This window comes from Rhinopithecus roxellana, chromosome 13, assembly GCF_007565055.1.
Source record: "Rhinopithecus roxellana isolate Shanxi Qingling chromosome 13, ASM756505v1, whole genome shotgun sequence".
Lineage (NCBI taxonomy): Eukaryota > Metazoa > Chordata > Mammalia > Primates > Cercopithecidae > Rhinopithecus > Rhinopithecus roxellana.
The window spans coordinates 118,759,716-118,780,906 of record NC_044561.1 but is presented as its reverse complement, the minus strand read 5'-3'; the positions used below and the strand labels follow the sequence as shown (position 1 = coordinate 118,780,906).

The 21,191-nt window shown below is 46.7% G+C and overlaps 3 protein-coding genes across 5 annotated transcripts in view; all 3 read right to left on the bottom strand.

The window, feature by feature from the left end:
* Nucleotides 1-876: 876 nt before the first annotated feature.
* LOC104678845 (dysbindin domain-containing protein 2) lies at nucleotides 877-5,498 on the bottom strand. Of its 3 annotated transcripts, none has more exons than XM_010384232.2 (4): nucleotides 5,306-5,498; nucleotides 2,911-3,057; nucleotides 2,579-2,716; nucleotides 877-1,591 (listed from the first exon to the last, which is right to left on the bottom strand). In XM_010384232.2, exons 2-4 carry the CDS (start codon nucleotides 3,047-3,049, stop codon nucleotides 1,386-1,388), a joined length of 483 nt encoding a protein of 160 aa, XP_010382534.1. In that variant the 5' UTR covers nucleotides 3,050-3,057; nucleotides 5,306-5,498; the 3' UTR covers nucleotides 877-1,385. The 3 variants fall into 3 exon arrangements, with proteins under 3 accessions (XP_010382534.1, XP_010382532.1, XP_010382533.1); XM_010384230.2 differs by lacking the exon at nucleotides 5,306-5,498 and adding an exon at nucleotides 4,784-4,921; XM_010384231.2 differs by lacking the exon at nucleotides 5,306-5,498 and adding an exon at nucleotides 3,733-4,447.
* SYS1 (SYS1 golgi trafficking protein) overlaps nucleotides 2,927-21,191 on the bottom strand; it is a 49,965-nt gene continuing 31,700 nt past the window's right edge. Inside the window, exon 4 of the mRNA XM_030915827.1 lies at nucleotides 2,927-3,057. Within this exon, the coding sequence (XP_030771687.1) occupies nucleotides 3,051-3,057 (7 nt within the window). The 3' untranslated portion in view covers nucleotides 2,927-3,050. The remainder of the gene's footprint in view (nucleotides 3,058-21,191) is intronic.
* LOC115892729 lies at nucleotides 4,081-5,236 on the bottom strand. The gene is made up of 3 exons (XM_030914445.1): nucleotides 4,784-5,236; nucleotides 4,442-4,563; nucleotides 4,081-4,268 (listed from the first exon to the last, which is right to left on the bottom strand). Exons 1-3 carry the CDS (start codon nucleotides 5,209-5,211, stop codon nucleotides 4,081-4,083), a joined length of 738 nt encoding a protein of 245 aa, XP_030770305.1. The 5' UTR covers nucleotides 5,212-5,236.

The following is a 21,191-nucleotide window of genomic DNA, read 5'->3' as shown; positions in this document are numbered from 1 at the left end:
ATTGCACCCCAGCCTGGGTGACAGAGCGAGACTCCATCTTGGGGAAGAAAAAGAACTTCCAAAAATTTATTCCTAAATGGGAATAGACTGGCTGTGTCCTCTTTGCCCATCCCCCATTTCCTCTCCTGCTTTCTGCCAGTCTCAAAGTCTTAATGGCTGGGGCTTTGACAGCCACCTTAGACGTGAGGTATTGCTAAGAATGCAAGCCATGTGCAAAACAGCAAAAAAGAAGCCCAGTGCTGAGTAACGATGGAGCTTTCATGTAGCCCTGTACTTCTTACTTCTATATGAGGAAATAACTTTATATCTTAAGTCATGATCTTTTACTAGCTGTCAAACTGAAACCTGATCCAGGCTTCAACGGATTTTACAACCTGACCTTTGTCAGTCTTACCTCTCCCTTCATTTCCTCAAATCCAACAATTCAGCCAAACGCAATGTTTTTTAGCTCCTCAAGGATATGCTGTCTCCATTTAACGTCTTCACAAGTTGCTCATTCTGCCTGGCTTATGGGCCGTGTCTGGCTAACTCCCAATCGTCCTTCAGCTAAAAACAGCTCTTCAGTGACCATACAAACTAGGTGAAGATGCCCCTATTTTCTGGTACCAGAGTAGTTCCTCCTCATGCTATTTATTACACTGTGAATTATAGTATTTACTTGATTTTCTCCTCCATAAACAGTAAACTCTATGAAGGTAGGTATACAGTACAGCCTGTCTTGGTCAAAACTGTATTCCAGATGCCTAGCGTGGGTGTTCAATAAATATTTCTGGAATAAATAGAATGAATGAGTGATAGGAATATGGGATCGGTTAGAGAGCTAAAGACATATAGTGGGTTTGATATCTTTGCAATGTGAAAAATGAAGTGGAATGGTTGGCATATTATTATTAGTTTATTATTTATATCGTGCTCTGTTCCAAAAAGGATGTAAGGAGGCAGCATGGCTTGAGTACCACCTCATTTGATGAATTAAGGAGTTCACATCCATCTAGAGACACTTGTTTGAGATACTCTATTAGAAGACTACAGAATGGTTTGGGGGAGGGAAGAGTGGTAAGAAAAGCAGTGGCATCTTGTCCAACCTCATCTTCTCTCATTTTCATTTGCAAATCTTATCTCAGGAGTAAGCCAAAACTGGTGGGAGGCTTACTCTTATCTCAGGAGTAAGCCAAAAACTGGTGGGAGGGTTGCAGCAGGAAAATATTAGCAGTAAAGCAGGAGAGGGTTAATTCTTAGAAAGGTACACAATCTCACCATCCTTCCCACCTCTGGTGCCTACTGCAAGTAAAGAGTCTGGTCTTCTCCTGAAAGGCTCCGGCTGGGCCTACGGTCTCATGTGGAGAATAGCCAGCATGGTCAGTCTGTAGGCAGGGGGCCCACTGCTAGCTGCAGGCTCCAGGCTCTGCCCCTCCATCCCCCCTTTCCTCCTCTTCATCCGACTGTGCCAAGGGCGTGTCTGCTCCATCATCACTTGGATTTGGGCTGTGCAGGTTGGTGGAGGAGTCGGAGGAGGAGGAGGAGGTCCTAGATGTGGTCCTGTCTGATGTAGGCACCGGCAGGCTCAGCTCCTCCAAATGGTTGTCCACCCCTGCCCAGAGAGAAAAGCTGGTCAGGCCACAAACAGGCCTTCAGAGAACTCTTAAAGATTATCTGGCCAGGAGTAACTAAAGCCCACAGCGGGGAAGAGACTTTTCCAAAGTGACTTTGCCAGTCCAGCAAAGAGCCAGGATTAAGATCACCATCTCCTGACTGCCAGCTCCTTCCACTTCATTACACCATGTCTGGGTTCTAGAGTCAGGTCAGTCAATGGTAAGAGTCCAAGTTCCACCTATATCACTTATTGCTGCTGAGTGGCTTTGAGCAAGTCACTTTCCCTTTCAAGGACTCTGCTCCTCTTCTGCAAAATAAAAGGGAGACCTACATCCCCAAAGGGTTTTGGGAATAAAATCTAAGAATGCTTATAAAATGTCTGGCATAGTAAGCCATCAATAAATAGTAGCAGTTTTAATTAAAGAATATCTGTCTTACAAGTTAAGCATATGGGCTTTGGAGTAAGACAGACATGAATTCCAGTTTATCTACCTTCTGGCTACAATGTGACTTCTCTGAGCCTAATTTCCTGCTTATAAAATAGGGATTATATCACCTACCCTGACAGGACATTGTAAGGACTGAGATAATATATGTAAAGTATTTTAGTACAGTATTGGAACCTACTTAAGTACTCAATAAATATTAATATCATTATAATGACTAAAAGTACTTAAGTTGCCAAATGTAAAAATTACATTTTTACATTATTTTAATCATAGTGACTAATTATATTAATTTAACAAATGTAAAATTAAAGAAGAGATAGACAGTTCCCAGAATTTTGGATTGGAGATGTGTAACCCAGTTCCCCCTCAGGGTCAACTTCCCTAAAATCAGAACAGGCAGCTGTCTCACTGGTGGAAACAGCCACTTCCAGCCCTTACTTGTATACTTCCCCAGCCCAGCCTTGCAGCCTCGTTTCAGAGCCTGACATTCGGCTCTGGCTGACTAGCACTGAAGTCCCCAAAGCAGAGGGGCATACCAGACGACTGAGGGGTTGGTGGAGGATCTTCGCAAGGCAAGAACACATCTGCTCCATCCGGATCCCCAAGGTCAATAAGTTCTACTTGCTCCAGTGTGTCCACATTCACTTCCATGGATGAGATACTACCTATGGGGGCTGTGGATCAAGAAGTGGGCAAGTCAGGAGGACCCAAGCTGCACACCAGGACAGTGATAGTTATATGTCAGGTCCCAAGTTAGAAGCATAGAGGTCCAAGAAAACCAGAGGGGAGAGAGTCTCACAAGATTCAGGACCCACAGGACATCCTCCCTACCCTAGCCCAGTCCCTCTTCTCAGGACTTGGGACTTACGTCTCTGTGACTCGAGATGCAGGTGGGACAGAGGAAAGACAAACTCTGTCTCTGGCTGTAAAATGTCCTCGAAGAATTTCTGCCGCTCCCGAAGGCGGAGCTGCTGGCGCTCCAGGGCGGCCCGAGGATTTGGGTCCATGTCAGCTCCTGGGGGTAGAGGAGCAAAACAAGTACAGCTGCAAAGTCGAAAGACAAGACAAGAGGGACCTGGGCTTGGGGAGCCCCACTGCACCAGCGTCCCAGCAGTGGGGCCCCTGGCTCCAGCCTGGACACCTCTGCCCTTGGCGACCTCTTTCCCCTTCCCTGAAACCAAGTGTGTCCCACAAACCAAGTCTCATGCAGAGGCGGGGCTTGCCCCTAGCTCCACAAAGGGGATGCCAGTTCCAGGCACTGCAAGAGAGATACTCTGTATTCAGGGAACACAGCCAATGCCCAAGTCTCCGTATCATGTCCTCCTGAGAGGGGTTGGAGGAATTGGTTCAGCACAAATCCAGGAGGTACTTTTTCCCCTTAATAGGCCCTGCTTGCCTCAGAAGGCCAGGGACAGGATAGGATAGAGGCAGAGATTTTAGGATGGAGGGTTCCCTTCCTCCAGTGCTGCAGCTCACCCCTTCCCATCCATCAAAACCCAGACAAAGGCTGAAGCAACCCTTCTCACGCCCCTCCCTTTCCACACACAAACACACGTACACACGCGTGTGCCATCCACCCCAAACCCTTGCTCTGAAGACACAGACCTGACTTCCAGACTAGGCTCTGCCCCTAAGGAAATCACCTTTCTGGTCTTAGTCTCCCCATCTGAAAATGGCATAATCGACCTACCTGCCTCAAATATAAGACCCTGCTTGTGAAGGTGAGCAATATATTTAGGAGACGACCATCTTTTCTTTGAACTCCAACAGCTCTTTATCCGTCCGCCTCCTCGGACACATCTCACTGACTTATCTCCCCATTAGTCAGTGAGGAGCAATTGGAAAGGCGGGTTCTGGGTCCAGTTCAGAGCAGTCCTCCTGACCCCTAGGGCTGAGAAGCCGAGAGCCGGCCAGAGCACTGGGGCAATGGGCCAGCCCAGGACGGTGCATTCACTCCCATTCGCTCATCTCCTTCCCGGCGTTCTGCTCTGAGCCCATCACCAGAGGCAGGGGAAGTTTCTAGCTTGAGGATCAGACGTCATCCTCTGCAGGCTGCCTTCCCCACCTCATCTGCACCCAGCGTATCCCAGACCCTGGCCAGCTCCACGGGCGCCGCAGAGGTGAAGAGGGACCCAACCCCGAGTGGGCAAGGCAGGGCCATGGAAGTGTGGGGAGACCGTGCGGCCGCGGGCTGGCGGCGGAGGAGCGAGGCGCTGACGCCGATTCCTGGGAAAGGCTCTTAGAGCTGCCGCCCAGGTCACAACGCTAAAAATACCCAGGGCCCCTGGAGCCAGTGCTCCAGCGGCGGGGAGGGGGAGGGAGAGGCCGAGGTGGGGGAGCTGACGCGGGCCAAGGGGCTCCGGGACACCCCCTCTTTTTTCCCCTCCCCCCAACCCCACCGATCTCACGAGACTGAAGGAGCTGCCCCCGGGGGGTCGCGGAGCCCAGAGGTGGAGAAAGGGAGTTGTTTACGCGACCTATACGTACTGGAGAGGGGGTGAAGAGATTTGGGGGCAAGAGGCTGCCAGGGGCAGGGCAGGAGCCAGCGAAATGGAGAACTCCCTCTCGGTCACAGCCCCACCCGCACTGGAGCCAGCAAGAGGGAAAAAATTCCCTAAAAAGGGACACGCGGCGTCGGCGGAGGACGGGGGGAGGGCGCCCCCCCAGGCCGTTCCCCTCGTGCTCCGGTCCCCTCCGCGGTCCCCCGCGGCACCTGTGCCCACCGCCGCTGGAGCCCCTACCTGCAGCGCTGGCGCCCCCGCTGACTCAGTCCGTCCGCTCCAGCGAGGCTGCGGCGGGGGCGTGGGAGCGAGCCGCGCCGGCCGGGGTGGGGCTGCGCCTCCAGGGCTCCCGGGGGACCGACGGGCCCTGGGAGCCGGGAACGAGGAAGAGGCGGGAGGCGGAAGTGGGGGAGGGGCGGCAGCGGGCGCACTCGCTCGCAGCTCGCCCCGCGGCCGGAGGCAGCCCCTGCGAGCGCGACTACTGGTACTTCCAAGGCAGTCAAAAAGTTACCCACACGCATCCTTCCGCCCTCCGCCCAGCCGGGCTTCTCTGCACCACCCTCGCCGCCGACGCCGGTGCGCTGGTCTCCGCTCGATCGGATGCACTTGCTGTGCCCCCGCCCCGCGCAGACCCGCGGCGGGCACCCGCGCCGGCTATGCCCACGCATACTTCATGCTCTGCGCCTTCTGGGCAGCGCCCACGCAACGACTACGCGCCCTAATCCTGCCTCCGGCACCCTTGGCCACACTTGCCACACTTACACGCGCGCACTTCTCCAGAGGACGCACGATGGGAAAGAGAGCGTGGGGACCCGCAGGAGGTGTCAGGGCACTGACCCGGTGCCGCCCAGCAGGGCAGGTGCAAGGCGGCGGAGGACCCCTGCCCTGGGACTCGCCCGGCTGCCCCTGATTCCTGGCTCTGGGACTAGACAGAGCCGCCGCCCAACCTACCAGCACACTGGGCGGGGTGGGCGCCGGGCCGGCCGGGCGGGTCAGGGCTGGAGGGGTGGGCCGCTGTGCCGCGCCCCCAGACGCCGGCAAGGAGCCAGCACCTCCATGGTGCTAAGAGGGGCGGCTGCACTGCTGGCCAGGCGGGGGTGGAGGGGCCAGGCAGTAACTGCGAGAGTAGAAACGTTTGCCCTCTTTTCGCAGCGTCTCCTGGCTCGGACCAGTGCTAGAAGTGTCCAGTCTAGCAGCTCCTGGACCAAGACTCCCTGGCCATTCCCTTCCTCCTCTCTTCCATCCACCCCCATACGGTCAGAGCTCCGAAAGCAACGTGGTGATGGGTGCGGGGAGGGGAGTGGGGGGATCTCTCTGAGATACTTCTGCCTTGGGGTCACTGGATCATTCATTCGACAAACATCCGCGAGCAAGCCAGGAACTAGGAGCCATCCTTGCCACCTCCCTCTCCCTCGCTGCCCATATTAAAATACACCTCCATTTCCTGTCGATTCTCTTTCCTAAATATCTTTCCAGTCCACCATTCCTTCCGTTTGCCCCACCACCTCCCGCCTGGGCTCCTAATGCAGTAGCCTTCTATCTGGTTTTCTTGTACTCATTCTGGCCCGGCTACACTCCATTCCCTGCATTGCAATTCAGCTGTCATTTCAGAACACAAGTCTGGTGTGTCCCCCCACTCCCCCGCCACACGGTGTTGCCTAAATTCCTCCATTGTTAGAATAAAATCTGGACGCTGATATCTGAGCTGAGTCTTGAAGACATGAGTTCAACAAGCAGAAAAGAGGAAGAAGGGCATGTGCAGAGGGAGGGAAGTGTGAACAAATCATTGACACATTCAGGTTTCCCTGTCAGGGGACCAGCACTCTGTACAAATATCTAAAGCACTGCCTCTTAACATTATTGGGATCTCAAAACAACCCTGTGAGATAAATACAGCATGCAACTTTCCCACTAGTTTACAAGCATGGAAACTAGTTTGTGGGAAGCAACAAATGCAATGGTTAAGAGCACAGGCAATGTAGTCAGACCCTCTTGGGTTGTAAAACTATTGATGCCTCTAGTCAGCTGGGTAAACACTTATCTGATCCTTGATCTTTTACCTATTAGATAGGAATAATTAATCCCTCCCTCTTATGAGATAATTTCTATAAAATGCTTAGTTACAGGACTTGGGCACTTTGGAAATGCTCTGTAATCATCAGCTGTTTTGATTGTAATGGGCTCTGAGAAAGGGAGGGAATTGCTCTCTTCCACAAATTTCTGAAATTATAGGAAGTAAGCCCTAATTGTTAACACTTCCACAGAGCTTATTATGTGCCAGTCACTATTATAAGTGCTTTACAAAAATTAACCCTTTTCATCCTCTTGTTGTTTCCACTTTACAGATACAGAAATTGAGATACAGAGAGGTGAAGGAACTTATCCCAGGCCCTACAGCTAGTAAGTGATGGACCTGGAATTTAAGCCCAGGTAGACTGCCTCCAGAGACTGTGCTTGTAACCACTACTCCCAGTCTGATCCCCTTTTATCCTGTTGTAGTGTTAATCTTCTAAGAAATATTTCAGTGGGTTGGTTTGATTCTTATTTCTCATTAATGGTTAGAGTAGATACTTCATCTAATTTTCTAGCACAGAAAATGGGGGCCAAGTCAGGAGTACAGTGGATGAGAACTTAGCTCACTCCCAAAGTCATGTCCCCATTTTCACAGATGTATCTTCTTTTTTTTTTTTAAAGAGTTTTGCTCAGTCACCCAGGTTGGAGTGGAGTGGCACGATCTTGGCTCACTGCAACCTCTGCCTTCTGGGTTTAAGTAAGTCTCCCACCTCAGCCTCCTGAGTAGCTGGAAATACAGGTGCAAACCACCATGCCTGGCTAACTTTTGTATTTTTAGTAGAGACGGGTTTTTGCCCTGTTGCCAGGCTGGTCTTGAACTCCTGGCCTCTAGTGATCTGCCCGCCTCAGCCTCCCAAATGCTGGGATTATAGGCATGAGCCACTGCGCCCGGCCAAGATGTATCCTTGAGAACATGAATCCATGGATTATTTTGAGCCCAAGATGAAGAAAGATCAGGAACCTCTGTTCCTTCTCTTTGCCAGATATTTGCCATAAAGAAGGAATAGAGAGGGGGAAACATCTAACCTGAAAATATTTCAGGGGGCTAAGCTGGAAGGGTGTCACCCAAAAGAAAGACCCAAGCAGCAGACTAGGAGTAGGTGGCCAAAAGGTTGAATAGCACTGTGAAAAGGTAGATGGCTTGAGACTCCAGCTTCCACATAGGATGCAGAAAGCAGGGAAGAGCATCATTATCAAACTAATAACAGTTTTTAAAAATTGTTGGGTAATTTACAAAACCACAGCTTTTGTCAAACTTATCAGAGACCTAAGGTTGCAGAGCAACCAATTAACCTGCATTCCAAAGAAGGACAGGAGCCTCCAAGAAGAGATGGGATGCAGGCACTCGCTCAGTTGTGTAGCAAGAGAAAGACAAGCTCTCCTTGCAAGTAGGTAAGAATAGTTCAGCTAATGTTTATGTTTTTATTTTTCAGAGACAAAGTCTGACACTGTCCAGAGGCTGAAGCACAGTAGTGCAGTCATGACTCACTGTAACCTTAAACTCCTGAGCTCAAGGTATGCTCCCAGTTCAGCCTCCCAAGTATCTAGGACTACAAATGCACATCACCACACATGGCTAATTTTATTATTATTATTATTATTATTGTTATTGTTATTATTTGGTAGTGATGGGGTCTTGCTATGTTGTCCAGGCTGGTCTCAAACTCCTGGCCTCAAGTGATCCTCCTATCCCAGCCTCTCAAAGTGTTGGGATTATGGGTGTAAGACAACATGCCAGGTCAAAATGTTTATGGAATTACTAAAGACCCAGTGTAGCTAGCATGACTATACAGAATTTGTAGGAGATACAGACACTGAAGTAATCATAGAAACAAAAAACTCAAACCTAATTCAACTCCTGAACAAAATGACTGAATCCCCCACACTAATGGCCTAAGAGAAGAATAGATATGACAATTTCCAGGCATAAATAATAATGAACTCAGTCCTTACTATTCTAAACACTGCATCCAAAACTCAATAAAAAATTACAACACAGGCCGGGCGCAGTGGCTTATGCCTGTAGTCTCAATACTTTGGGAGGCCAAGGCAGATGGATCACCTGAGGTCAGGAGTTTGAGACCAGCCTGGCTAACATGGTGAAACCTCATCTCTACTGAAAATACAAAAAATCAGCTGGGTGTGGTGGCAGGTGCCTGTAATCTCAGCTATTCGGGAGGCTGAGGCAGGAGAATCTCTTGAACCTGGGAAGCAGAGGTTGCAGTTTGTCTGTGACAGTGGGTTACTTCTCATGAGATCTGATGGTTTTATAAGGGGCTTCCCCCTCTGCTGGGCACTTCTCCTTGCTGTCGCCATGTAAAGAAGGACGTTTTGCTTGGCAGTGAGCCGAGATCATGTCATTGCACTCCAGTCTAGCTGACAAAAGTGAAACTCTTACCTCAAAAAAAAAAAAAAACAAAAAACAAAAAACAAAACATTACAACACACACACACACACATAAATTTTAAAATACCAAAAAAAACCTACTGTCAAGGACAAAGTAGGCCAGGTGTGGTGGCTCATACCTATAATCCAGCATTTTTGGGATGCCAAGGCGGATGGACTGCTTGAGGCCAGGAGTCTGAAGACCAGTCTGGGCAATATAGTGAGGTCCTGTTTCTATATTAAAGAGAGAAAGAGATAGAGAAAGAGAGAGAGAGAGAGCATGACCAGGTGCAAGATGCAGATGCTGTAGTTATCTGACACAGAACTTAAGCCAACTATAAGTAATATGTGAATATGAAAGGCTCTTGTGGAAAACTTAGACAATATGAAAGAACGAAAGGGGAATTTTTGCAGAAATATGAAGACTACAAAAAAGAGACATAGAGAAATGCTAGAAATAAGAAAAAACACACATATATATATAACATATTTGAAGAAAGTTGTTGACAGGCGTATCAGTATACTAGTCCTTTCTCATGCTACTACAAAGACACACCTGAGACTGGGTAATTTATAAAGGAGAGAGGTTTAATTAACTCAGTTCCACAGGGCTGGGGAGGCCTCAGGAAATTTACAATCATGACAGAAGGGGAAGCAAACACATCCTTCTTCACATGGCGGCAGCAAGGAGAAGTGCCCAGCAAAGGGGAAAGCCCCTTATAAAACCATCAGATCTCATGAGAAGTAACTCACTATCACAAAAACAGGATGGGGGAAACCACCCCCATGATACAACTGTCTTCACCAGGTCCCTCCCACGACATGTGGGGATTATGGGAACCACAATTCAAAATCAGATTTGGGTGGGGACACAGTCAAACCATTTAATTTTGCCCCAGCCCCTCCCAAATCTCATGTCCTCACAATTCAAAACACAATTATGTGCTTCCAACAGTCCTTCAAAGTCTTAACTCATTTCAGTATTAACCCAAAAGTCCAAGTCCAAAGTCTCTTCTGAGACAAGGCAAGTCCCTTCCACCTAAGAGCCTGTAAAATCAAAAGCAAGTTAATTACTTCCTTTTGGGGGTTATAGGCATAGGGTAAATACCCTCATTCTAAATGGGAGAAATTGGATGGGGTAAATTGGCCCAAACAAAGGAGCTATAGGCCCCATGCAAGTCTGAAATCCAATAGGGTAGTCATTAAACCTGAACGCTCCAAAATAATCTCCTTTGACTACAGGTCTCATATCCAGGTCACACTGATGCAAGAGGTGGGATCCCACAGCCTTGGGCAGCTCCATCCCTGTGGCTTCACAGGGTAGAGGCCCCCTCCCTGCTGCTTTCATGGCTGGCATTGAGTGTCTGCAACTTTTCCAGACACATGGTGCAGGCTGTCGGTGGATCTACCATTCTGGGGTCTGGAGGACAGTGGCCCTCTTCTCACAGCTCCACTAGGCAATGCCCCAGTGGGGACTCTGTGTGTGAGATTTGACCCCACATTTCCCTTCCACACTGCCCTAGCAGAGGTTCTCCATGAGGGCTCCGCCCCTGCAGCAGACTTCTACCTGGACATCCACGCATTTCCATACAACTTCTGAAATCTAGGCGGAGGTTCCCAAACCTCAATTCTTGCATTCTGCATACTTGCTGGCCCAATACTACATGGAAGCTGCCAAGGCTTGGGGCTTGTACCCTCTGAAGCAACAGCCTGAGCGGTACCCTGGCCCCGTTTTGCTGTGGCTGGAGTGCCTGGGATGCAGGGCACCAAGTCCCGAGGCAGCACACAGCAAGGGAGTGCTGGACCTGGCCCAGGAAACCATTTTTCCCTCCTAGGCCTCTGGGCCTATGATGGGAGGGGCTGCTGTGTAGGTCTCTGGTATGCCCTGGAGACATTTTCCCCCATTGTCTTGGTGATTAACATTTGGCTCATTATTACTTAGGCAAATTTCTGTAAGGGGCTTGAATTTCTCCTCAGAAAAAATGGGTTTTCCTTTTCTATCGCATCACTGGGCTGCAAATTTTCCAAACGTTTATTCTCTGCTTCCTCTTGAATGCTTTGCTGCTTAGAAATGTCTTCTGCTAGATACCCTAAATCATCTCTCTCAAGTTCAAAGTTCCACAGATCTCTAGGGCAGGGACAAAATGCCACCAGTCTCTTTGCATAGCAAGAGTGAACTTTACTCCAGTTCCCAACTAGTTCCTCACTTCCATCTGAGACCATCTCATCCTAGATTTCATTGTCTATATCACTATTAGCATTTTGGTCAAAGCCATTCAACAGTCTCTAGGAAGTTCCAAGCTTGATCACATCCTCCTGTCTTCTGAGCCCTCTAAGACTTTAGGAAGTTCTACATTTTCCCACATTTCTTCTGAGCCCTCCACACTGTTCCAACCTCTATCTGTTACCCAGTTCCAAAGCTGCTTCCGCATTTTCAGGTATTTTTACGCAGCACCTCATTCTAGCCATACCAATTTACTGTATTAGTCTGTTCTCACACTGCTATAAAGACATACCTGAGACTCGGTAGTTTACAAAGAAAAGAGGTTTAACTGACTCACTGTCCCACAGGTCTGGGGAGGCCTCAGGAAACTTACAATCATGGTGGAAGGGGAAGCAAACACATCCTTCTTCATGTGGCGACAGCAAGGAGAAGTGCCCAGGGAAGGGGGAAGCCCCTTACAAAACCACCAGTTCTGTAAGAACTAACTCACTATCATGAGAATAGGATGGGGGAACCAGTCTCATGATTCAATTATCTCCACCTGGTCTCTCCCATGACACGTGGGGATTATAGGAACTACAATTCAAGATGAGATTTGGGTGGGGACATAACCAAACCATATCAATCAGTAAACTCGACATACCTGAGGAAATAAGCAGTGAACTTGAAGATAGGTCAATAGAGACTACTCAAACTGAAGCAGAAAGAGAAAAGAGTGAAACAAACAAACAAAAACCAGCCAGAACAAATATCCAAGTGCTAACATATAAGTGATTCACATCCCAGAAGGAGAAGAAACCGAGAAAAAAATATATGTAGATATAATATTTATTTGTAGATATAATAGCTAATAATTTTCCAAAAATAATGAAAGATATCAAACCACAGAACCAAGAAACTCACAGAATCCAGAAAAGATTAAATGCCAATATACAAACACAACAAAGAAGCACATGCAAACACAACCTAAGGTATCATATTCAAACTGCTGAAAACCAAAGATAAAGAGAAAATATTGAAGGCATCTAAAGGAAAAAGACACACTCCTTACAGAGGAACAAAGATAAGAAACACAGAATACTTCTCATCAGAAATTGTATGACCAGAAGATAATAGAGTCATATCTTTAAAATGCTGAAAGACAAAAAACTGCCAATCCAGAATTCTATATGTAGCAAAAACATCTTTCAAACATGAAGGAAATACTTTTTCAAATTAAAAAAAACAAAAACAAAAACAGAGAAAATTCATTACCAGTGGACCAGCAGTATAAGAAATGGCAGTGGAAGTTCTGTAAGCAGAAGAAATATGATACCTGAGAGAAACCTGGATCTACATAAAGAAATGATGATCTCTGGAAATGGAGAGAATAGAGGTAAATATAAGAGAGACTGTTTCTCATTTTTACTCACTTTAAAAGGTAACTGCTTTACTAAAGCAATGCATTGTGGCCTTATAGCATATATAAAAGTGAAATGTATGACAATAACAACAGTTAAAATGAGGAGATGGAGGAATGGGAAATATGCTGTTAAAGGGTCCTTATGATATATAAGAAGTGGTATGACTTTATTTGAAGATAGACTGATTAATTAAAGATATAGTAAATTCAACAGCAACCACTAAAAAAAAAAAAATTTTTAGAGAGATGTAAGTCACAAGCCAATAATAGAGAGAAAATGGAATCATAAAAATGCTGGAACAGGTAACTATGTGAGATGATGGATATGTTCATTTACTTCACTATAGTAACCACTTTACTATCTCTATGTGTCCCATAACATCATGTTGTATATCTTAAACATATTCAATAAAATGTATTTTTTAAAATGACTGTAGAACATAAAACAAGTACATATAATAATTTTTTCTAATGTTGGGAGGCTTCTTCCCTGGGCCATTTGTGTCCAACATTTCTTGCTGAGTATGTCAAGATCACAAGGCCCTGACCTCTTTATCACCTGGGTCCTTGTTCAGGACTGTTAGTGCAGCTGGAGTTTTAAGAGGTGAGATCGTTTCTCAGACCAAGGCAGGCTTGCTTACTGCTTGCTATAAAAATGTCCTGGGGCTAGGCGTGGTGGCTCACGCTTGTAATCCCAGCACTTTGAGAGGCTGAGGCAGGAGGATCACTTGAGCCCAGGAATTCGAGACCAGCCTGAGCAACACAGTGAGACCCTGCCTCTAAAATAAAATACAATTAAAATAAAATAAAATAAAATAATAAAATAAAATAAAATAAAATAAAATAAAATAAAATAGTGCTGGGCCTAGGTCCCTCAGCTACAATGCAAACCCACTGTGTGAATACCATGCATCTGGGCTGACTGCATCACCTGTTGAATGTAGGACCAGGGGAACCAACACCACTATGCTGATGTTCACATTGTTTGTTGTGCTATGGATAATAAACTATTTCAATCAGATGCAATAAATCTTGTCTACTTGCAGCACCCATGAGATTGGGAGTTTTCCTTTTCAAAACATAATCCAAATCAAGGAAGAAAAAAAGCACAGATGCAAGAACAGAAAACAAATAACAAGATGATAGATTTTAATCCAGTATATCAGTAAAAAGACAACCGATTAAAAGACAAATCACCAGATTGGAAACAAAGTAAGAGGCAATAATATGTTGTCCACAAGACCCACTTTAAATATAAAGAAATATATGGGTTAAAAGTAAAAAATATATGTATAGAGGAATTGGAACCCTAAAACAAATGAATGGAATAAGATACACCATACAAACATGAATCAAAGCAAGTTGGAGTGACAATATTAATATCAGACAAAGTAGGTTTAAGAAGGACTATTACCAGAGATAAAAAGGGGTATTATTTAATGATAAAAGGTTCAATTCACCAAGAAGACTTAACAGTCATAAGTGTGTATATACTAACAACAAAGCTTCAAAAATATATGAAGGAAAAACCAGTAGACCTGAAATAAGAAACAGAAAAATCTATATTGCACCTAGAGAATTCAACTCTTCTCTTTCAATAATCAATAAAATAAGTAGACCAAAAAAAAAAAGCAAGGATATAGAAAACCTTAACACTATCATTAATTTCTCCTAATTATATTTTCATGACACTTTACCCACCAACAGCAGAATAAACAATCTTTTCCACTGCACATACAACATTCAATGAGAGATTCATCATATTCTGGGCCATAAAAACAACCCTCAACAAATTCAGAAGAATTTAAATTACGTTGTATGACCATAACAGAATTAAATAGAAATAATAACAAAGATAACTGAAAAACAATCCCAATACTTTGAAATAAAATATGAGTCAAAGATGAAGTCCAAGGGATATTAGAAAATACATGGCTGGGTGTAGTGGCTCAAGCCTGTAATCCTAGCATTTTGAGAGGCTGAGGTGGGTGGATCGCTTGACCTTGAATTTGAGACAAGCCTGGGCAACAAAACCTTGTCTCTACAAAAAAATACAAAAATTAGCTGGGCATGATGGCTTATGCCTGTATTCCCAGCTATCTGGAGGCCTGAGGCAGGAGGATAACTTGAGCCTGGGAAGTAGAGGTTGCAGTGAGCTGAGATGCCACCACTGCACTCCAGCCTGGACAACCGAGCGAGACCCTGTCTCAAAAAACAAACAAACAAACAAACACGTTGAACCAGGCACAGCAGCTAATGCCTGTAGTCCCAGCATTTTGGGAGACTCACTGGGAGGATCACTTGAGCCCACAGGTTTGAGACCAGCCTGGGCAATGGTAGCAGAAACTTCATCTCTACAAAATATACAAAAATTAGCCAGGCGTGGTGGTGCATGCCTGTAGTCCCAGCTACTCATGAAGCTGAGGCAAGAAAATCGCTTGAGCCTGGGAGGTCAAGGTTGCAGTGAACCGAGATCACACCACTGCACTGTAGCCCAGGTAACAGAGTGAGACCCCATCTCAAAAAAATAATAAAATAGGCCGGGTGTGGTGGCTCATGCCTGTAATCTCAGCACTTTGGGAGGCCAAGGTGGGCGGATCACTTGAGGTCAGGAGTTTGAGACCAGCCTGGCCAACATGGTGAAAACCTGTTTCTACCAAAAAGACAAAAATTAGCTAGGCGTGGTGGTGGGTGCCTGTAATCCTAGCTACTTGGAAGGCTGAGGCACGACAATCACTTGAACCCAGAAGGTGGAGGTTGCAGTGAGCCGAGATCATGCCGTTGCACTCCAGCTTGGGTGACAGAGCAAGACTCAGTCGAAGAAGAAGAAGAAGAAAGAAGAAAGAGGAAGAAAGGAGGAGGAAGAGGAAGGAAGAGGAAGGAAGAAGGAGGAGGAGGAAAAGGAGGAAAGAAGAAGAAGAAGAAGAGGAGGAGGAGGAGGAAGAGGAGGAGGAGGAGGAGGAGAAGGAAGGAGGAAGGAGGAAGGAGGAAGAAGGAAGAAGGAAGAAGAAAGAAGAAAGAAGAAGAAAGAAGAAAGAAGAATAAATGGCCAGGTGCAGTGGCTCACGCCTGAAATCCCAACACTCTGGGAGGCCGAGATGGATGGATCACTTGAGGTCAGAAGTTCGAGACCAGCCTGGCTAACATGGTGAAACCCTGTCTCTACTAAAAATACTAAGATCAGCCGGACATGATGGCATGCATCTGTAATCCAGCTACTTGGGAGGCTGAGGCAGGAGAATCACTTGAACTTGGGAGGCAGAAATTGCGGTGAGCCGAGATCATGCCATTGTACTCCAGCCTGGGCAACAGAGAGAGACTCTGTCTAAAAAAAAAAGGAAAAAGAAAAAAAGAAAAAACATATTGTATGGAATAAAATTGAAATGCCACAGTCAGCCACCAAAACACCTCCCAATGTTCCTTATCATGTATTTATATCTGGGCAGTCCTCTCCCACACTGTACCAAGGTTATGTCACGGGATCCTTTGGATGTCACTTTGTCAGCGCAAAACCTCTGTGGCTGGTGGTGCCTCTGCTGGAGTTTTGCTTGCACCTGCTGGGCTCGTTCTGCCCACTCACCCGGCAGGTTGCACTTGGCTAGTGCTACCAGCCTGGATCCCACGCCTGCCAAGGGTGAGCCAGGCATGGTGTGGTGGGGGCTGTGTGACCAAGCAAGTGTGAGGTCCAGTCACTGCACAGAGCCAGGCACACAAGCTGCTGCGGCAAGGTGGGCAGCTCCCGGCACTGGCACAGGCACCAGCTCCATGCAAGGCTGTGGCTGGACCAGACCTACCCCAAGCGACTTCTGCTGTAGGCACCAGCGTCTGGACCAGGGGAACGCAGTGGCACCCGAAAGCTCTGAGACACCAGGAACTGCAGAACCCCAAAGAGGGTGTTACAGCATGTAAGTCCTGCCTCGGGGAGCCCCGAGATCTGGGCCCCCAGAAGGGCCGTAGCTCTTCTCTATTTCTCATCAACCGCAGCAGCACTGCGAGTTGGGGGCGCTGTATTTCAGGGGGTGGTGTTTCAGCCCATTTGTGTTACTGCTCTTTCACTCCCACCGCCCTGCTCCGGCCTGCGGCTCCTGGGCTGGCCTGGCTGCGCCACTGCTTCCTGTTGCATTGGGTGGCAGCCCGGCGCTGGCAGAGGGCAGGAGAACTAGTGTGTTACTGCTCTGGCTCAGAGAATCCCGAGGTCTGGGCCTCCAGAAGGGTCTCCACTCTCCACTCCAGCAGTTCAGGAGCGTGTCAACTGCCTGCACCTCAGCGAGCTACCCAAGAACGTGTTACCGCCCCTTTAGCTCCCACCTGCAGCTCGGTGAGCCGGCCAGGAAAGTGTTACAGCTCCTTTCACTCCCGCATTTGGCGGGTCCTGAGTTCTTGTCTAGCATCCATGAAGAATGAGGTTACGCAGACAATTGGAAGGTGAGTAAGGCAGAGAACACCTTTATTGGGTGACCAAACAGCTCTCAGAGGAGAGGAGACCCGAAGTGGGTAGCTCCTACCTGCAGGCAGGTAGTCCCAACGAGTCCGTGAGTCTGGCTGGGTCAGGAAAAAGCACCGTCTGATTGGCTGAAAGGCACCAAGGAAGTTCTCATTCCAGGTAGTGGACTCCACCCAGAACTGGCGGGCTGCCCGTCAGGTTTCAAGCCATCCCTGGCTTGAAGGTGGGATTTCACCAGGGACTCAACTCTTCCCACCTAGGAACCTGTCTGCCTCCTGCCACCATTAGTTTCTCTATGTGACCGACAGGATATGCCAGAAATGATGCTATGTCACTTCTAAAATTCAAAAAAAAAAAAAAGGCTGCAGTTTCTGTCTTGAGTGTGTACTCTATTTTTTGGGTCACTCACTCTGGAAGAAGCAAGCTGCCATTTTGTCAACAGCCCTATAGAGAGGCCCACATGTCAAGGAAAGGAAGCTTCCGGCCAAGAGCCCGTGAAGGCTGAGGCCTGCCAGCAACCACATGATTGAGTATGGAAATTGATAAAATTGTCCTAGTAAAATCTTGGGATAATTACAGCCCTGGCCAGCAGTTTGACTGAAATCTCATGGGAAACTTAGGCAGAACTACTCAGTTAAACCACTCTTGGATTCCTGATGCTTAAGCACTTTGAGATAGTAAATACTTCTTGTTTTAAGCTGTTAAATTCTGGGATAGTTTATTATGCAGCAATAGGTAACGTATTAAAATTCTGTTCATTGGAACATATAAAGAAAAAAATGTTTAAAGGGGAAAAGAAAGATTTTGGTACTAGGTAAAGTACTGTTGTAACAGTACTCTAATATGCAGGAGTGGCATTACAATTGGACTTTGAGAAGAGTGTAGTAAAAACCTAAAGTGCCTGAAGAAGCTGTTAAAGAAGCCTCAGCCCTTAGATAAGGTGCAGTGAGGGTATGCAGGAAAGTGAAGTAAATACTGTTTTTCTGGTTTTCTTTTTGTTTGATTTTTGTTTTGTTTTGTTTTGTTTTTTTTTGACAGAGTGTTGCTCTTGTTGATCTCAGCTCACTGCAACCTCTGCCTCCCAGGTTCATGTGATTCTCCTGCCTCAGCCTCCCAAGTAGCTGGGATTACAGGTGCATGCCACCACACCCGGCTTTTTTTAGTAGAGGCAGGATTTCACCATGTTGTTCAAGCTGGTCTTGAACTCCTGACCTCAGGTGATCCACCCGCCTTGGCCTCCCAAAGCGCTGGGATTACAGGCATAAGCCACTGAGCCCAGCCAAGTGAAGTAAATACTATTGGAAACTATACTGTGACACAAAAATTAGCAACCCCGTTGCCTGCAATAAAGTGGAAAACAGAAAATGTGACTAATGAAGTGGATGATCTAAGTAAAGCAATTTCCAAGCAAAATGTTTAAGGCACCACCTGCTTTCTTCTTGCTGCCTATAGTGAAAGGGAGGAGCAAAGGGATAAACTAAAGCAAGAGCTCTCCAGTGAGAGTGATACTGCCTCCCAGGGGATATTTGGCAATGTCTGGAGGCATTTTTAGATGTCAAAGCTGGAGAGGTTGTTACTGCCATCTAGTTGGCAGAGGCCAAGGATGCTGTTAAACATCCTACAATGTATAAGGCAGCCCCCTCAAACCGCCTCAATCCCCCCATCAAATACACACACATCAAATAATTATCCTAGCTGAAATATCAATAGGGCTCAAGTTGAAAAATCTTGAACTTTTTAAAAGGCAAGAATGTTAAACACGAAAGAGCTAAGACTTCATGATTTAGAAAATGCTTATCCTCTCCAAATAGCAGATGATAGTAAAATTTAAAAATGGCTTCCTAGCAAAACTCAAGTACAGGGCACTGCCAGGAAAGCCTGGTCCAAATATGAAACTGCAAATATTAATGTACAGCCTGGCCAACACGGTAAAAGCCCATCTCTACTAAAAATACAAAAAATCAGCTGGGCGTGGTGGCACATGCCTATAATCCCAGCTACTGTGGAGGCAGGAGAATCACTTGCAACCAGGAGGTGGAGGTTGCAGTAAGCCAAGATCACACCACTGCACTCCAGCCTGGGCGACAGAGTGAGACCCTGACGCAAAAACAAACAAACAAGAAGAATATTAATGTAAAATATTTTGTTAACATCTCAGAAAGACTTAAGGCAGTGCCTCAGAATACTATTCAATCTTATTTATTTATTTATTTAGAGACGAAGTCCCACTCTTGTCCCCCAGGCTGGAGTGCAGTGGCACAATCTTGGCTAACTGCAACCTCTGCCTGCCAGGTTCAAGTGATTCTCCTGCCTCAGCTTCCCAAGAAGCTGGAATTACAGGTGCCTGCCACCATGCCCGGCTAATTTTTGTATTTTTAGTAGAGACGGGGTTTCACCATGTTGGCCGGGCTGATCTTGAACTCCTGACCTCAGGCAATCCACCCGCCTCGGCCTCCCAAAGTGCTGGGATTACAGGCGTGAGCCACCGCACCGGCCTCTTATTCAGTCATATTTAAAGAGTCTAAACAAATTATGGATATGCCTCACAGATCCTCCAAATCAAAACAATAGCGATTCTGGAAATCTTATGGCTGATTGTTGTCTCTTAGCCATCTCAGCAGGAGCCTAGAGAAGGGCTTATTGCAAAGAAATCTGTGGGCATGTCTTTTGTCTAACAAGAGTAATATTGAATAAGATCAAAGTGACCCACAAATTTTAAAAAGGATTATATATCCAGCAACATCACCATCTTGAATTTGCAGGGATAAAAAGAGTACAAATAAAAAGAGGATTTTGGCCAGGCGCAGTGGCTCATGTCTATAATCCCAGCACTTTGGGAGGCCAACATGGGCAGATCACCGGAGGTCAGGAGTTCAAGACCAGCCTGGCCAACATGGTGAAACCTGGCCTCTACTAAAAATACAAAAATTAACTGGGTGTGGTGGTGCACACCTGTAATCCCAGCTACTTGGGAGGCTGAGCCACGAGAATCTCTTAAATCTGGGGGCTGGAGGTTGCACTGAGGGGAGATTGCGCCACTGCACTCCAGCCTGGGTGACAGAACAAGACTCTGTCTCAAAAAATAATAATAACAAAAATTTTAAAAAAGAGGATTTCTAGTTTTGGACAAGATAGAGGAGATGTATTCCTTTCTATCCCTGCTACTATATACATTTAAAATGCTGGGAATTACATATAAAACAAGCATAAGAAGGCAGAACAGCCTGAAATCTCCATACTGGAGGAATGATACAGCAGTGAGTCCCTGGGTTTTTTCTTTTCCAAAGCCTACAACCTGGAAATGCCACAGGTACAGACAGAAATGTCCCCATGAAAAGATTGCTTTCTCTCTTGTCAAAGGACTGGGGAAGGGGCGCCCTAGCAAGATAAACCCTCCTTTTTTTTTTTTTTTTTTTTTGAGATGGAGTCTCACTCTGTCACGCAGGTTGGAGTGCAGTGGCATAATCTCAGCTCATGGCAACCTCCGCCTCTTAGGCTCAAGTGATCCTCCTGCCTCAGCCTCCCGAGTAGCTGGGACTACAGGCGTGTGCCACCACATCCGGTTAATTTTTTGTATTTTTAGTAGAGATGGGGTTTCACCTTTTTGGCCAAGCTGGTCTCAAACTCGTGACCTAAAGTGATCTACCTGCCTTGGTCTCCCAAAGTGCTTGGATTACAGGCATGAGCCACCATGCCTGGACTGCAAAAGCCTTTTGATATTGAATGCCTCCAGCACAATCTTGGGGGTGGGAGACAGGGAACTCTCTCCCAAACTCCATTAGCACAGGTAGAGAGAAAAGCTAGACTTTAATCTTTGGTGATAACAAAACATTCCTCCCACTCACCTCTAGGTGATGTCAGAAGAGGCTGAGTGGGAAGCCTGGGTTTTCATCACTGCCCAGCAGTAACTGAGTGCCTCGCCCCATCATCTCCATGATATTCTTGGAGGCCACGTGGAGAAGCTGCGCTGCCATCCCCATCCAGTAGTAACAAGGCTCATTCCTTTCCCCACAACGTAAAGGAGGACAACTGTGGAGCCTAGATTTCCACCTCTTCCTAGCAATAATGGAGCCACCCTCCCTTACAGGGAGGTGTCAATGGAGGCCATGTAACAAGGCT